At 40.1% G+C, this 18,625-nt stretch overlaps 1 protein-coding gene across 1 annotated transcript; it reads right to left on the reverse strand.

Annotated features, from left to right (window-relative positions):
- Positions 1–2,511: 2,511 nt before the first annotated feature.
- HEATR3 (HEAT repeat containing 3) lies at positions 2,512–18,371 on the reverse strand (the record flags this gene model as incomplete). The annotated part of the gene is made up of 14 exons (XM_009081613.1): positions 2,512–2,871; positions 3,791–3,967; positions 4,072–4,215; positions 4,801–4,889; positions 7,395–7,531; positions 7,796–7,878; positions 8,825–8,982; positions 11,985–12,075; positions 12,706–12,989; positions 13,739–13,879; positions 14,634–14,743; positions 16,470–16,582; positions 17,527–17,614; positions 18,199–18,371. Coding segments are annotated over 14 exons (1,908 nt in total), but the record flags the coding sequence as incomplete, so codon positions are not given.
- Positions 18,372–18,625: the final 254 nt, after the last annotated feature.

Below are 18,625 nucleotides of genomic sequence, written 5' to 3' on the forward strand. Positions count from 1 at the left end.
TGTGAACTTGCCTTGTCTTCCACAGACACAAGTCTTCAAAAGTTGTCCATGCTTTTCCTATTATTTCCATCTTGCCCCTTACAAGCAGAATGTTCTCTCTAAATTAACATACAAAACTTTTACTCTCGTTCAGTCCAAGCTCTCCATCAGCCACCAAGAGCAAGTTACACTGAACTGGCAGATGATAGAGTAAGATCTTCCCATTCAGAGAAATCTAAGTATGGACAGCAAAATATGCAGTTAGCTAATTATTATTAGATAACTACAAGATCAAAGAAACTCCAAAGGAAGATGAGGGCTCCATTTTGCCTTGGACCAGTGGTAAGGGCTTTAGCAAAGTCTTACACTTGGGACAGAATTATCCCATAAAGCAGAGCAGGCTCTCGACTGAATGGCCAAAGAGCAGCCTTGGAGAGAAGGACCAAACAGTCCTGGTGGTCAGTAGGCTGAAGAGAAGCCAGCAGTGTGCCCTTGCAGTGATGACAGCTAACAAGTAACAGGCTGCATTGGCAGAAGCATGGCCAGCGGGTCAAGAAAACTGATTACTACCCTCTGTTCAGCACTTCTGAGATCACATCCTGAGTACTGTGTCCAGCCTTGGGCCCCTCAGCACAAGACACAGTAAGGCAGGTCAAACAGAAGGCACTAGGATGGTTAGAGGGTTGAAGCACACGACGTACAAGGAAGGGCTGAGTCAGCTGGGTTTATCTGGCCTGGAGAAGAGGGGAATGTGATTGTTGTTTTCAGCTATCAAATGGGGGTTATGAGATGGAGCCAAACTCTTCTTGTGTGCAGTAAAAGGACAAGAGGTGCATTGTGCACCAGGGGAAAGTCCTACAAGGCACAAGGAGGAAAAGAAGAAAAATGTTTTCCCAGTGAGGGCAGTTAAGCCCTGGAAAAGGTTGTCCAGAGCTGGAGGATTTCCATACTTGGAGATGTTCAAGGCCTAGCACAACCTATCTGACTCCAGAGCCAGTCCTGCTTTGAGCAGGGGACTAGACTAAGAGACCTCCAGAGATCCTTTCCAACCTAGATCATCCTGCAATTCAACCAGGACAAGCACCCAGAAAATGAGAGAACTTTCCACATGAAAGTCTTTTAAGTGCTCCAAATAAATACCTTTCATCAGACTAATGTTATACTATTTTCAATGTACTGCAAGTATAACTAACACCAGGATTAAAATCCACACACTGTGCAGTCTTCTGCCATAATCCACCTTTCCTCAGCTGTTAACACTCCAGCCCTCTTCACTGCCTGCTCTGCCAAATCCCAGGATAACCCTTCAACCACGCCGTGCTCCTCATGACTTCTCCTGGAGTTCTCCAGGCCAGGCTCAACAGCCTTGAGCCCTCCCAATCCTGCACTCTTACTCATTTGATTAGCAGGCACCACATCACACATTTCATCCAACTCCTGTAAAGTAACAGCAATAACAGGACTTCCAAGCTGCTTAAACTCATCTCTCACTTTCTCTTACATTTGACAAAATACCATATGTCAGGATTTCATAAAGTCAGTCATTTGCAAGTTATCCAGTCAGTTCCCAAGTCTGTGTTCCAATCTTAGAGACTGAAATCTAACAAACTGAGCAAATTTGGTCTTTGGAAGTTCTATGCTTAACACCATGGGCAAAACTTTGCCAAAAACTAGATGCCTGTGCTAAGGCAGCACATTGACAGAGAGAGAGAGAGAGAGAGAGAGAGAGAGAGAGAGAGAGAGAGAAATAAACTCCCCTTTCAAAAATCAGCATAACAAAATGCTTTTGTGTTTGACTGTGGGGTTTTTTCCCTTGAAAAATGTGTATGAGATAATCTCATTCACAGAAACAAAACCAAAGCTTTTGATGTATGTTCACATACAATCCACATGAATCAGTGACATGTTTCAAAAATAGTTTTTGTATTTTACAGTTTAAAAAATGCCATCACAAATAACTGTAGAAGGTATTTAAAGCAATTATAAATTGACTTTAGATAACACCTCAGTATAAAAAATACTTTTTATTAGGTTTACTACTTCCCTGAATTCAAACTCATCCTGATGCAGAATTACAAGGAAGGTAAATGAGAAGACTTGATTTCCAGAAACACCAGTCAAAACCAAGTAAAACCAGGCAGCTGTAAGTGCAGGATCTGCTTACACTGAGTTCCACAGCCAGAAGCTCTCGCACTGAAGTTATTGCAAATGACTCTGAAACAGTTTTCTCCTTGATAAACCTCATGAAATAACAGATCCAAGTGCTGACAGTAATCTACACACTTGTCACACACTTCTCTTGGGAAGTCTGCCATAAGTGCCTGTGCAATTCTAGGAACAGGTAAGAGCAAATAGCAAACAGGAACATTCTGCCACTGCTCGATTCCCTGAAAAATATCTTGAGCTTTTTTTTTTTTTTCTTGATCTGGCACATAACTGAGAATATGCCCTAAATAACTTTCTCATGAAATTATATTTTTCTGCCAGGATACTTGAAGATTTCTAAGGAATGACAGTGGTGCTTTATAGACCTCAGGCCTGCAAGAGCATCTTCTCATCACTGCGACAGTCTCGGAGTGTGCTATGCTGGTTTTACACTGATGTGATTTTCATATTGCAGCAACCCAGAAGTGTACAAATACTGAATGTTAGAAAATGCAGTATTAACATGAAAGCAAAACTGCTCTGCTCAGTAAATTTCAGAAGTTCAAAACAGTTATATTTTGTGAAAACGTTACTCAGTAAGGGAAACCTTAAATGTTCCTCGATGTTTCAAGTTGGGGTTTTGCCTAGTGTCTCCTGATATTCAATGAATCTTCTCAAATTCATCTTCACATTGTCAAGAACACACAGTTGATCTGTACTACATTGTCCTTTGCCTTCTTTTCGCATCTGTAAAACCAAAAAACACAGGTTTTACTAACGGAGGAGTTTCTCCTATCAGATCACCCCAAGTTTTTTGCAATTCTCTCTCTATAGGTATTCTATCCAGATATGCCACCCATGGCTTTTGAGAACTCCAAGTTCTCTCTCCATGTGCACATGTGGAGCTAGCCATTACTTCTGCAAGCCAATTTACTAGAATACATTGCTGCCTAAGACTAGATTCCTATTGGCATGCTAGTTCACTCAAAAATCTGAAACACATATCTTCTGTAGTTGTTCAGACAGAAAACCTTGCACGTCTAACCAAACAACTGATGCACCACCAGGTATGTGTTTTGTACAGTGCTTAGCTTTTAGGCTACAAAAGTCTCAGGCTTCATCTGACCAAAGAAACAACATGTGGAAGGTCATTTTCTATTTAAGACAAGGATGTGCCTGCAATTACAGTTTAGAATACTGGCCTTGTCATTCCTGAAAATACAGAATACATGATCTGTTTTAATTAGTCAACAACAGAACAAAAACATCCACCTGCAACTACGACAAGTTAAAACAAAAAGATGTCAATGTAACTTCAGAAGGGACTTCTCTCACACCAATCTCTCCACCAGAGACATCCACAGGACTTTTTTACAAGTGTTTCAGAACAATACAGTGATTTGGACATCAGTAACACTGATGGTGTAATGCAGGTGTTGCAATGCAGGTGCTGTGCTGTTACCTTGACACTTCCATGAACTTTAAGGTAAGGGTATTTGCTTTCCTCTGAAGTGGAATATCAGAAAATTAAATACTTTTTTCTTCTTTTCTGCCATCATATGAAGTCATACATTACTGCTTAATTATCTCTTCCAGGAGCCCAAATCTCTAAGCTTTAACCCATGTTGAATGTTGAGACCCTGAGCTGGCTACACTTGATGCCTACCCTCATTCTGAACACCGGCTGAAATTCCTTCAGTGTTGGAAGCAACTTGATCTGTACTGCTGCTTCTTCTGCTTCTTTACCATCTGCAAATACATCAAAAACTGCATCCAGGGCTTCCCCTGCTACCACAAGAGAAGAATCCTTCATAGCAACCTCAAGAAGAAATTTTCCAATCATCTGAAATAAGAGACAAAAATTGATTTTTTGCAGCGATGCTAGAGAAAATTTTAAGTAGTATCCAAAACTGTTTTAGGCTTGCAATGCAAAGTTTGCTTTCTCACCTTTAGTGTTTCAGCTGTATCTTGTCCTTTGGCCAGGACACTGCCACAAATTCCAAGGATGCTCACTATGTTCACTCGAACACTGGCATTGCTGCTCTGGATACCAACCTCACACAAAGCCAAGAGCTGCTCAGGAGTCATACACTGTTCAGCAAGGGGAAGGGAGGGAAAGAAGGAAGATCGACAACACATTAACATTTCCAAGGAAATTTTCAAATATGACACTGAGATACTTTGCTTTTACTGAATACAGGGAAATTTATAACAGAGAAACAAAGAGTCCTGGATTATGGAAACTACATGACTTCTGAAAATGCAGTTACCAAGAAAACAGTTAAACTCTATCTTTCAACTTAAGGTGTTTCTTTCAGAACATAGCCAAGGCTGTCATGAAGTTGAAGGAAAAGTTCTGAGCCCAAGAATTTACCTAGCTCAACAGCTGCTTCCAACTTGTTGCAGTTTACAGTATGGAAGCTCATTTTTGAGTTTTGACTTGTCTTCTGGTCCTTTCTGGCTTTAAACTCTAAAATCTTTGGGGGGAAATATATACAAAAGCATTCCTGTAAGGTCCATGAAAAAGTCTGAGCTAATGCTATTAAATGTGTTCTTTCAGTATTCACAACTGCTGACATTTGGCACTTCATTTAAATTGCTTTGTTTCAAAAACCTTCCAGCCCAATCTCACATGACTTCGAACGTACCAGAGTATTTGAGTTAGAAAGTTTTTACCTGGGAGATGTTCTTTGACGCCATTGTTTGTAGGAGAGCCCTCAAAGCACTGGTTATGGCTTCCAAGAATTCTGTGTCTGCAGGGAGTTCTGTCAAAGAATTGAACCCAGAGTCAAAAGTTAAACAGCAAGATGAGGGACATGAGAAGCAAAGAAATACAAATACCTTAATCCCTTAATTGTTCCTCCAGGTACCAGCACAACAGGAAAAGCTAGATATTCAGAGACCGGTCTCTGTAGGTTATAGCCATAGAGATTTGTTGGAATTCAGTGTTAACTGCACCTGGAGTTTGGACCACAGCTGGTCCTTGTGTCCAGGCACATCCCTGGTTGAGACACTTGTGTGACCTAAGGTATGGGGACAAACCACTGTGATCAGAGCCACAGCTTGAAAACTGGGAGCACGTGGAAGAGCTGAGCAAACTTGAGAAGATGACTGCATACTTCACCTCCTTTCTTCTGTCTCCTTAAGCTTCTCAAGGAAGCTTTATAGACACCCATAACACTGGACTCTCTCCAGTTCATACAAAGAGCATGTTTTCCGGTGGTTTAATAACATTTCAGGAATGTATGACTTGAACACTGCATTATTCTTGCTTAACTACAAACTCATCACCACCAGCCATCAACCCTGAATGCATATTCTGCATTTCTTGAGGCTTTTGATTCTTCTCTAACGTGCTCTTTTTTTCTGGCCTACTCCAGATGCAGAACCTCTTGACTCATGTGTATCTCCTCCTTTCTTGTGTAAGCAGCTACATCTTTATGCCTCTTTTTCACCCTAAACCATAGAATTTCTTCTAGCCACATATTGGTATGTTATCAGCTCTATCTGGCAGTTTCCATTACATAGCATTTAACCATTACAAAATTGGCTTGGGCCATCAAATTAATTTTATTAGCACCTTTAGCACCATCTGTCTTCAGCTAGCCACTTCCCCAGCTCCATCTGAGAACTTCCTGACTATTGCAAAGCATAACATGTACACCCAAATCTTGGAAGTCATTTCTTCAAACATGAGACAAGTATTTTACGTGCACTTCCTTGCCTGTGTCTCTATATGTACTGTCATATCTGCATGTTAGTTTTTCAAGCACTACACCCTCGGTAGCAATGCTCCCATGGACTGATCACATGCTTCCAAAGACACTAAGAAAAAAGTGTGTTTTGCAGGCAGATGCATTTTGCAGCACTAATGCAGTGTCATGCTATACACTACAGCAAAGAACTACATACTCTGCATCTGTGGCTACAAATGGGAGATGCTTGAAGGAAGGGAACAAAATGAGCTTCTCAAGTTTCTAAGAGACAAGAAATGACAAAGCCACACATATGCTAGACTTCAACAGAGCTGTCTTAGGGAAAACGTTTTCTGACAATTTGGAGAATTGGCAGGCTTTTCCAGCCTCTAAGAATATCTCTCATTTTTTGGAAAGGCATCACCACTGACCTTAAAACAAAAACAAATTATCAGAACAGTCTGAATGAGGCAGAATGCAAGGGACTCAGATTGCCAGGGACCCACATCACCAGTCTGGAACCAGGTGGGGTTTTCTTTTTCTTATCTCAGTTCAGCTTCTCTTGTGGCAGTGAGAGAGAGATTGCAGCTTCAGTGGTCCGACAGGATTATTGAAACAATGCTGATCTCACATAGATTAGAGAAAGGAGCTGGAAATGCTAACTGCTGCACAGACCATCCAACACTACTGGCACTAGCAGATGTATGGGGAAACCTGCACAGCATCCCTATGACACAGTGTACCTTGAAGGAACTACAGTGGATATATTACAGTGCTTACCAGGATATATATCTGGTAGTCTAAAACAGGATTTTTAGAAAAATGAAATGTATTACTTTCTCTGCTGAAATCCTACCACAACCAGAACAGGAAGTTGAGCAGCTTTAATATTTAGTCATAAAAACTTTGCACATTTTCTTAGTACAAATATATTTTCAATAGAGCTGTGCCATCACATGCACAAAGCATGTCCTGAAGACAAGGAGGCTGTTCTCTTTCCTACTGTAATAAGCAGGTACATTCTTGAGACTTTTGCAACAATTGCCTTTGCTTTAAGAGGTGAAAAAAAAGTGATGTGAAAGACTGTACTAGATAACCTTTTTTTTCTTCACATCTCTCTGGGCTAGTTAGTTAGCACATTTAAAAAGAAACTGTCCCATCTTCATAGCTTCTGTGATTGATGAAGAACTATTATCACCAACACGATCAAACAAACAGTTCTGGTCTCACAGCAAGGCAGGATTCATTCACTAAGTGACTCCCTGCATGGACCCAGATGTAAAGCAGATTCTTACATTACAAGCAGACTTGCAAAAGATGCAGTTTTGATAAACACATCTTAACAGGATACACTGTTTTTGTCAGCACATTTTCAACACTCAGTATCCTTATTTTGAAAGGCCAAAGGAATAAAATTAGTAATAAAATGGCATCAGAATTTAACAACATACATGGCTACCTTGTATCTCTCTATATGACCAGCAAAGAGGGTCAGCAAGTTTCCTTTACTAAACACCTCACCTGGTTTAGTCAGCAAAGAGGGTCACAGCAAGTTCCCTTTACTAAACACCTCACCTGGTTTAGAAAAGACTAGCTGTGAGAGATGCTGTGCAAGGGACTGAAGTGCTGAAGCTCCTCCAAGACAATCCACATCCGACACTAATAAAATGCTATGAAGACATGTTAAAGCTCTACACTGCACTGCATTCAGCCTGAAACAAAAAAACAGACACAAGATGCACTTAGCAGATCTCTTGGAAAACACATGTCCAAATATCAAGACAAATCTTGAATTCAATAAGGCTGTGATCCAGTGTGCAGTTTACAAAAACATTTGCATCTCTGTTCAAAATCATATATCAGATCTGACAGTGTCCAGTGCTTAAAGGTAACCCAAAAGATAGACAATCCTTCTAAGAGTTCTAAAACAACTGAATACACATGAAAAATAGTAAGAGAGACAATGAAATTCCTACTTTTTAATTAATGGTTTCCAAGATGGATTGTGCATACAGATGTCTAGAGCAACACTGTTCGGGAAAGCTGTTTTTTCAAGAATCTGAGGAGGGGAAAAAGAAAAGTTTATCAATAAAGCCATTTTTTTTCTGGTGTTGTTATAATGTGTTTGGAGGGAAGACTGAAATTTTAGCTTAATGTCAAACAGATACTTCAAACTGTGAGTTTCAAAGCTTTCTGGGTACCAAGTGTCTCACCTCCTAAAAATGCCAGAATTTTCCTCACTCATTCAAATGCTGCAATTTTACACTGGGTTTAGCATAGCATATTTTAAGTATCCAACTGTACTGAGTAACAGGTGATTCTCTAGGTCTTGGCTATTCTTTCTTATTTGGCTCTTTCTTCTTAGAGATTCTGGCACAGAATTTTCAGATAGCTGCAAGTCTAGAAGGCCTTAGGTCAGAATTCTACAATGCTGCTGGATTAGTATAGCAACTGATTCAAATAACAAACTTCATCTTGACAACCCCAAATAAAAATAAGCCAAACAACTCTGAAACAAAAACATCTGAATTCCTCAGCGTCAAGCACTGTACTTCAGACAATTTGTACAAAACAGGGGAAGAGGAACCTGCACTTTTTCAGTGCTGACTGATGCCATTCACATTTGTTACTTCATTTTGCTAACATGGAAATCTGGCAGCCATGCTTTGCCAAAGTTCCCTTTTGTTTTGCAGGTAACTATTTTCATGTCCAAATCAAGGAATAACAAACTATTGGGAAAGAAAAAAAAAAAAAAAAAAACCCCACCAGACTTCTGAAACACATGAACCTTCTATTCCCACTTACATGAAGAAATTATTTAGGTCAAGACAGCTCATGCAATGATGCACTACCTCTAGGCCAAAAAAAGTGAAGCTAAACTCATTGAAATAAACATTCCATTCCTCCAGGTGGATTGGGATAATTTGCTTGCCTAACCTGGGATACAAAACAGGAAAAAAAGGAAAGACTGTGCCATGTGTTGGAAATAAAATAAAAGACAATACCTTCTTTGGAATGAGGTTGTTCAGAAAGGCTGAGTTAACCTCATCAGAGAGGCACAGGGGTGACATTAGCATCCCACTCGCCTCGTTGTAGGAGTTTTCCATGAACAAATCACTTTCATCACTGCTGGAGAGTTCTTCCCATTCGTCATCAGAGGGATCTGAGAACAGGAGACAGACTTGTAAATATAACAGCTCTCATGCAATAGGTATCCTGCTTCTCAGCTGCACTTGGCTCCACCTCTTGGTTTAGGAATCTTTAAGCTCTTGGGCTCTAATGAACTCCTCATAAATCGAGTGCCATTAAGCCACAGTTCTAAATATGTTACTCAGGCAACAAATATTCTTAGGAAAGAGGTTCTTCATATATGGGTACTTCAATTTCTGATATTAACAATGTGTCACTTAAAAATACCAAAAAAAGGCATAGAAGAAACATTTCATATAGATATCCAAAGATTTTAACTTGCATTGTATCATTTCACTTTCTGAGGGACATTCAAGCATGCAAATACACCAGTTTGAATTCACTTGCTGACTAACTGCAGTCAGTTTAAGTCAACTGCTTCCTCTGGCAATACTGAAGCCACAGGAGATGTCTCTGCCTGGAGGAAGATGTAACTCTCTCCACAGCAAGACCAGTTGAAAGGACATGATGACAGCAAAACAAGCCAAATAATCTCTAACAGTCATTTCAGGCAATGTATTTTAAGGAAGCTAAACTAGGTTTACAGTCTTAAACCTAAACTAGGTTTATACTTACATGATTTAGCCTACTAGCAGATCTGTAAGGACAGACACAGAGAGGAGCTGAGGTGGAATTACCAACAGGCACAGCTACTGTGGAGTGAATAATGTGTCTGCAGCTACAGGCAGACTTGGCCTCACAGGCACCAGCTAAGCTCACCATTTATATGTAAACCGATATATCCCTGTCCACAGGGTTCACACTGATTTATCTAAAGTTGCTTTAAACCTGGTTACATTTTAACTGCTGTTTACACAAGTCCAGGTTGGACTGATCCCCCTCTCTGCCTGTGTGCATAGGTCAGGATACATAATTACTGTGACATAAAAATATCATATTCACCCCCGAGTGATTTTGTCTGACAACACAGATCCTTGTGAGATGTAGGTACTGTAGGAACTCCACTAACAGCCATGGACTTCCATGGCAAAAGGTAAATTCACTAAAACTACAGCAAGAAAGGTCTAAATGAAAGCATTTCACCCGTGCTGTGCAGTAGTTTGTATCTGAAGGTGATGGCTACTGTTTATCTGGTGCAAAGTAACTCATCAAGTTGTGGCAGCTTGATCACACAGGCATCTCCTGTTACTTATGGTAATACCCAATTACTTCTACAGCCATAATATGATGGTGTAAATAGCCTTTGCATGAGAAAATGGTTGGTTTATGCTTTACCAAACCATAGCAGCAAGCAACACAAAAACAAAGCAGACATCCCCATTTCAGTCTCTTGCCTCTTCTAAATCAATCCCATTCACATCTTTGCAAAGCAGAGGAAACAAAAATCTCCTTTGAAAACTAAATTATAATGACATGAGCTGACAATGCAATGCCCTGGCTCTAGAGCACTGGCCCATAACTACAATCAGGTTTCTTGTAATGTTCTGGGAAATACAGAGGCATTCCCAATGGCAATCCCATCTTAACTAGCACTGGTAACCCACAAACTAGACTGCACAGTGGTGCTGGAGTCTCTTGGCTCCCTGCCCATGTCCCTGTCAAGGGGAGAGCACTCTGCTTCTCCCAGACACTGAGCAGTGTTCAGTGAACACATCTCTTGCCAGCCTGGTCGTTTCCCTCAGTCCTGTAGCAAACCGAGTGTTTGTATGAACTCAGCATAATGGTTGGAGCTATTTTAGTCCTCAAATAACTTGAAAATTAAATGAACAGCTGCCTCTGGATTGCTCTGATTTTCTACAGACTGTGTTTCTGTCTGCCCATGAATGGGTAAAGTGCCATAGTGAGATACAACACAATCAACTTTACATTACACTGAGTGAATGGTGGAATATGCAGCTTATCCACAAGAGATTTTCCAATTGAAGGGCAGAGCTTATGAATTACAGCTCATTAGATGAGAAATGCTGTTATGAAACAAGCCTCATATACTAGGTGCAGAACTTCCTTGCACTGTAAGAGGGAAAAAAAAAAAATCACCACTGGGAATAACTGGATATTACTGAGGATTTTATTGGAACCTGAAAGTTTTACTCAGTTATCTCCTACACAGTTACTTCTGCAACAGGAAGTTTGCAGGTTTGGGGGATTAGTTTTGTTTAGTTGTTGGCTTTTTAAAATAGAATTTGATAATCACTCATCTGCTTTCCTGAAGATTAGGAGAAAAGCTATCAAAACTGAGTATCAGAGTCCATAAAAGACAGAGCATCTACGTCCTACCCCCTCCAAATAACAGCCTTTCTTCCTCCCCAAAACAGGAACTGAGTATCAGAGTTCATAAAAGAGCATCTACGTCCTACCCCCTCCAAGTAACAGCCTTTCTTCCTCCCCAAAACAGCTCACACTGGCAGAACTCTTTTTTGGAGTAGCCAAAAACATCTATATCTACATCTACACTGTGGCCAGAGTTGCATAGGAAAGTTCTCTCCCCTCCTAATTTTGCAACACTTGTAGCATCAAAACTGAATCAAACCCACACATCTACATTGTGGCCAGAGTTGCATAGGAAAGCTGTCTCTCCTCCTAATTTTGCAACACTCGTAGCATCAAAACTGAATCAAACCCACAAGATTGATCTGCTTTAAAAAACAAGATGCCCCATTCTGCAGTAAGATTCACACACATTGTATCAGAGGAAGATTCAGACCACACTGTAACTGAACCCAAAATTTGCTGCAACACTACAGGAAATGTCTTTTTGGCACAAATGGTTTTTTTGTTTGTTCTTAAACGTTGGCACATGTACTATCATGCATAAAAATATTTCAGCAACATAAATGACTTAAATGAAAAACCACTTCAATTAGTAATAGACATTACAATCTAATCTGCCCCCCTAGATGAGGATACCAGGGACAATAGGCCTACATGAGTTCACCCTTATTAGCCAGGATGACCCAACAGCAAACTAAACCTACTGAGAAACAAAACACATCACAATGAAAGACTCCTACAAACCTTCACTGCAGCACATGTTAACGACGATTTCCAGAGCAGTCTGCTGAGCTGTCAGTAAAGCTGTCACTTCTTTCAGCTCCCACTCATCAGACTAGAAAATAAAAACATGAACCAAATTTGATTTTGTCAAACGACATTTACGTGCAATTTAAAGCACATGCTGTGACAATCCAGCCATTTCCTCTTCTACAACCACCAAACCAAGAGGTGTTTCATCTATCACCTTTCTGCTGGATGTTCCAGAGCAAATTTTATCTTCAAGAAATGCCACCTGCACTAAAGCTGGAAGAGAAAAGATTACGTAACGTTAGCTAAAGCCCTAACATATATTTCTGTTATCCTTTTCACATATGCAACAGTGAGTGCATTTGTTGACCTCTGAGCCACCTCCAGCCAGGCCTGAACGATTACAACCATTACAAATCTCACTCAAAATCGAAACTTCCTGCAGTAGCTGCAGGTAGAAGTGTCAGGTAAGCCTATACCTTCCACTAGAGGAAAACCATGGAAATGCACCTTCCTGGTGTGCTGTGCAACTTGACCACACTGGAACGAATTGTGTTGAAATTTTCCGCGCTCACCTTTGAGGTTTTAGCAAAACTAGCCAAGCTGTTTGGGAACCAGTATTAGTAATACTTGCTCTGGCAAATGTTGAGTCAAGACTAGTCCAATGCTCAGCCAAAAGCACTAAGCTGTCCAAGAGCCAACCAGCCACACTTACTGGAAGCAAATCTGAAATGTCAATCTCTCCCCTGAGTTCTCCTTTTGGTATTTCTTCTATGTTATCATCTTCACTCAAAACACAGTTGTCCATAACATCATTCATGTTTTCCTCTGTTTCTGCTTCTGCAGTAAGTTTTAACCTGTTTTTTTCAGCCTCATTCATACGAATAATAGTTTCACCAGCATCTATTGCTAGTGATTCTGAAAAGATCTTCAGGATTGCATTAACCATGCTTCCCAGGCTGCCTGGCGGAATGGTGTCCTTGATATTCCAGATAGTGCCTAAATATAAGGCAACAGAAACATAAAAGTTATTAAAATACTCAATTCCCAGCTCTGTAATATCCACAGATTCTCTAAGGACACAACCTCCACCGCTTAAAATACTCAGTGCTTATACCCAGTATAAATGTCCAAGCCTTTTCTCCACAGATTTGTATTTTTTTTCTGGTTAGCATTTCATATACTCACCTGTATTAACTCTGCTACATGCCCACATGTGAAGCTCAAGTAAATTTCAGCATGTAAGTATTTACAGAATATTTATGTGGAACAACCTTGGTGTCACTTTGTACCCAAGATAACAAATCCACACAAGAGAACCATTTTCTAGGGATTCTCAGAAAAAAATTATTACACTCCACTATCAAAAATCACCATGGTTAAGCATTTAAGGTAGCAAGCAGAATGCAAGGTAGAGAATCTGAGGTAAAAATCTATAGCTGTTAAGATCAAAACAACTCCTGTACCACTTATTATTGACTCATTTCAGGGCTGAAAACCAAAGCAATGGGTTATCACACTGAGCAGGGACTGAATTCAGGATCAAGCATTGAAAACAGTTTTATAACTAGTTGCAAATATCCATTTGCAGTTCCAAAAGGCAGATACAACCCTGTGAACCATCTGTAAGGCTTTGGGATTCAGATGTCCAGACTACAGCAGAGAAGACTAAACCTCCTGTCCTTCCCACCCTCTGCTGCCTGCTGTGCTTTCCATCACAAAGCAATGAATGCCCTTGAGCACTGTACCTGCTATCAGTGTTCTCAGAAGGATATGCTTCATTGTGCTCTCTGGACACATCATCACTGTTTCCAATACTTGTTGTGCAGAAGAATTAAATGAAGAAAGAAGATCTGGATTATCTTCTGTCACTGCCTGCAAGCAGTTTGCTGCAGCAAAGAACAAGAACAGAGTTAATTAACAAACCCAAGAGCAGCTTTCACTCTCCTAATGAGAAAGCATTATCTTCCTGAAAGCTGGAGCAATGAAATGCTGACATAGGAAAAAAAATTTCATGCAGCATCATGTTGGAATGGCATGACACTGTCCTTCACAAGCCATGCCTTAAAGACATTCTATGGGAAACCTGGACATAAAGCAGGTGAGGGCAATACCACATCAGACAGGGAATTGGCTTTATTAATTTCAGCTACTCAAAACTTAGTTTCTCCACTGTATACTGACTAGAGACAACATAATAAAGGTTGGGAGCACACACTCCTGTATGAGCATTACAAGAGTATAAAAACCATACTACTAATAAAACCACATTGAAAGTGAGACGAGTTGTTTGGGGTTTTTTCAGATGGACTACATCCTCTGCTCAACAAATTAAACCTTCCATATCCAAAACCTGAGAACAAACCAAAACTAAAACCACAGCCTCTGTCTGGAGCTATCTTTGCACACCATTTTTCCTCACCTAATCCCCAATAAGCCATCCTCCTTTGGAGTGAAAACAAGCACCACAGATGTCAACTTCTGAATTACACGCTGTTCAAAAATTAAGGTCTTATATTCCGTGCAAGTTAAGCAATGCTAAGGCAGGTGCATTATGCAATGTATGTAACATCAGTGTTACATGCACATAGTAAAACAAAAGAATCTATCTCTAAATCCTTATCTTCTCCTTTTACCACTTACCTACTGCAATAGCCAGATCCACATTCGTGGAAAATTTCTTCATGCAATGTAACACAGCCTCCAGACATGCTTCTTTATTGAATATGTTTACAGCAGTATGGTTGCATTCACTAATGCAAGAAAAAGATGAATAAAACACTTTTCCCAGGAAGAAAATTACTGTAACAATATTTTAAGTCCCGTGTACTCACTAGTACTCACATTTTTAAAAACCAGCTAGGAATTATGCATTAGTCAAAGAGCTATCCTTAATAACATGCAGAAAGAGAAGCTGCAAAATCCTGGACACTTTTGAGGAAAGTTGGTTTCTGCAAGCTGCTTCCTCACACACAGTGTTTGGGGCTTTATTTGGGAGCCTAAATACAGTTTCACGTGGACAGATCCAGCCTGAGCACAAAAGGCAGCTTACAGCTGCAGGCTACCAGCCAGCCCAGGGCTTTCTGCAGCTACAGAAGACTTCACCCACAAACCCACTGACAACAGAGCAGGCTGTTGCCTCTTGCATCAATACTCACTCTCTCCAGAAAATGCCTGCTCTTCCCATTCAAAATGCATTTACTTCAATTATCTAATGGTGGGATTTGTGTTTCTTCAAGTTTTCAGATATTCTCTTTTTTTAAACCAATACACTGCTGCAAGACTAATTCAAACGAACAAAAAAAAAAAAGCATAGGACTAACTAACTGCAAAGGTCTTAAAAAATTTAATTTTGGAAATATTGTCTCGCCATCAGTGCCAGCCCCAATTTTATCAGCACCAAACTTAGCAATAAAGTCAGCAGTTCATGTTCATTGCCACAAAGTTCGAGATACAAAGTGATTTATATCACACTTAATGATTATAGCTCCTGTTCCAAAGCACTGACTACAAAAGCAGGAAAAAGAGAATGACCACACAATTCTGAGTCAGAATTCCAAAGGGTCATGTGTTCTGTGTAAGGTGCTGAGCAAGCAGTTTCTCTACTGTTCTAGATTCCAATCCCTAAATAAAAGAATCCCAAATTAGAAATAAGGCCTCAAGCCAGCAGCCATAGCACACAGACAGGCACAGAGGCAGCTCCACTGAAACACAGCACGAAAAATTCTGTCTGCACCAGTGTATAATGATGTGAAGCTGTTAAGAAATTTAGAGAAACAACCCAAAATTCAAGAACTTTCAGCATCACTTCACTGTTCATAGCCATTTCCATATTAATAGCATTGTCATCTCTCTTCCCTCACCTGGTGCTTCCAGTGTAAACTACTAATTGAACAACTAACACTACTTCTCACATAATTAAGTAGATTTGTATCAGAGCCTCAGTAACTAAAGGGGAGCTGGTCCAAACATTTAATACTAATTTTTTGGGTGGCCTGCAGAGGGAGGAAGTAGTATAAAAACTCCTTATATTCCCAGAGCACTGGAGTCCACTTTTCAGAATTTAATTTTCTCCATCTCTCATATCATGATAAGGATTTACAGGAACTGCATGCAAGACATCACAACCCAAACTGTACAGAAGACCATGACAGAACATGTTCAGGAAACAGTATCAGAACTCAGGATGAACAACAAATAGGAAACAAACAATTGTCACTCTCCTAAAACTAATGACCAACTTTGTGCACTTTTAGAATCCTTCACTTAGAAAAGTGTGTCATGGTAGAAATAATTTCAGTATTTCAGATCAGATGAGGGCTCACCATTATCAAGGAAGCAACACAAATCAGAATCATCTATTGAATACATCTTCCCATTCCAGGACAGTAATTTCTTTCCTGCCTCAATCACCATGCTCCATTTCAGGAACAATTTAATTTAGCTTTCCTAAAAGGTCAGTGTTTACACAGCACTTACCATATATTCCACAGCAAATTGATAGCTTCATTGGCTATGTCTTCAACATAATTTTTGTTAGCCTCTTTGCATTTCTTTGGAGAAAGCTGGTTAGTATCTAGTCCAGCGCTACACTACAACCAAACAAGAGAACCAGGGTTGGGAAACAAACAAGTCAAGAAGAAAAGCAAAATCTTAAAATATTAGCAGCACAGTCAGTGGACAGATGCTCACATGAAGTGTTTATTACCAGAAAACCTGACTAGTTTCCTATTCTCTACAAAAATTAGGCTACAGAGGAATTGAATTGTTGACAACTTTTCTCCTGTAGGAAGACTCTTAAGAGTACTTAGCACTCAGTAGTCCTTAAAAGCAATTTTTAATTAAAAAAAAATACTTAGCAATTTTAGAACCTGAAGTGCTGCTGCTTGCTAAGAGTCTGTATGCAATTGTCAACAGTTCTTTCTAATCACAAAGATTAATCCAGCTAATATCTTGCTGTGCTTTACAACAATGCTATTACTCATTTTAAAATGGGAAAGAAACATACAGAAATGATGGTATTGCTCAAGGCTGCTCAAACAAAGACAGCAGGTGACAGAATTCAATGCAATTTCCAAACTGCACTGCAACACCTGGACCAAACAAAGAACAGGTATTCAGTACAGGTTATTCTACAGTAACTACACAGCTGTTAACCCAAGCCTTCACTTAAACAAAACTGCTCACAAAAAACCCTCACTAGAACAACACTGCAACGTAAGTGTTGGATCTGGATTTTGACTGACAGAATAAACTTGTCTTGACTGATGTTTCAGACCCAAAAATCTCCAGACCTCTCATGCAAAAATCATCTTAAGCAGCAAACCTCATCACAGACCCAAGTTAGCCAGTCAGGAGACAGAAGTCAGTGGTTTGAAATCCTTGATTAATTTTTGTACTATTAAGCCTATTGAAACATTCTTTTAAAAGATCTTTCAAATATCTTGATAATAGCTACAAAAATCAAACTCTTCTTGTAAATGGGATAAGTCAATGGCAAGATCAGTTTTAAAAATCAGAATAAAAGTAAACACACCTCTTTCAGAAGTGCAACAAGGGGTGTCATGATGTCGTTTGTCACCATATCATCACAGACTTCAAATCCTCCACAAGCACTAAGATTTCTGGGGGAAAAGATAAATTAATGCTTTGGATCAGACACAAGACTTTCCAGGGATTGTTTCAAAAAAACCCATGCATTTGGTAATTTTTTCTAAAGTTATGGTACTTTTTAAGATTAATCTGCTTAATCAGTAACTTTAGTCTTCTACCTTCCTAACACAAAAGAATTACTTTGGTGTCAGGCAGAAAACATTATTTTCATGTACCCATCCAATGTAACTAGAAGGTTTAGCTGTACTAAAATATCAAGGCACAAAACGCCATAGGAACTGCAATCAAGTTTTCTGTGTTTCTTCACACTGTTGTGGAAATTTTTGTCTTAACATGAGATGGACAGCAGTGCATTCCACTGAGAGCAGGCTAAAAGGCAGTAACTAGCCTAAAGCCTGTTCCTGATGCTAAAGTCTCATGGAGCAAGAAAAGTCTCTCTCTTGCAGCCTTCAGCTGTCTCAGGCAGACTGACTCAGACCTGGGGTCAAACAGGACAGACTGGCATTTGAGTTCACAGCTGTCAACAGCAAAACCCACTGTCTGCTCTCCTGTGCCAGGAGTGCCTCGTTCTACCTGCACAGCAAGAGCTGCTTACCGGAGAGCACCCGCAGCTGTTTCCCGGACAGCCAAGCTGTGATCCATCAGCAATGGTCCCAAACACCTCACAACGTCCCTCTGCAGGAAGGCTGGGATGATGTGCTTCTGCTGCAGCAGCCTGGAAATACTGGCACAGGCATACTCTCTCACTTCAGCACTCGGATACTGCAGCTGGGGAGACACAAACAGGCAGATCGAGGTGAGGGAAGAGGTAGCTGGAAGTTTTTACTGAGTGAAAAGATTGATCTGCCTTTTGATTTGCAGACACAGCACTGTAGCTCCCATTTTACTGCTCCTGAATGGAAGAACTTTTCACTTCCATGTGAGCTTATACATATTTCCCTGGGTTATGTGTGTTAACTATATGACTAGATAAATACTACTCTGTGGGTTTAACAGGAGATACACAGTCCAGACAGAGATTT

This window comes from Acanthisitta chloris, unplaced genomic scaffold (genome assembly GCF_000695815.1).
Source record: "Acanthisitta chloris isolate BGI_N310 unplaced genomic scaffold, ASM69581v1 scaffold14899, whole genome shotgun sequence".
Taxonomy (NCBI): Eukaryota; Metazoa; Chordata; class Aves; order Passeriformes; family Acanthisittidae; genus Acanthisitta; species Acanthisitta chloris.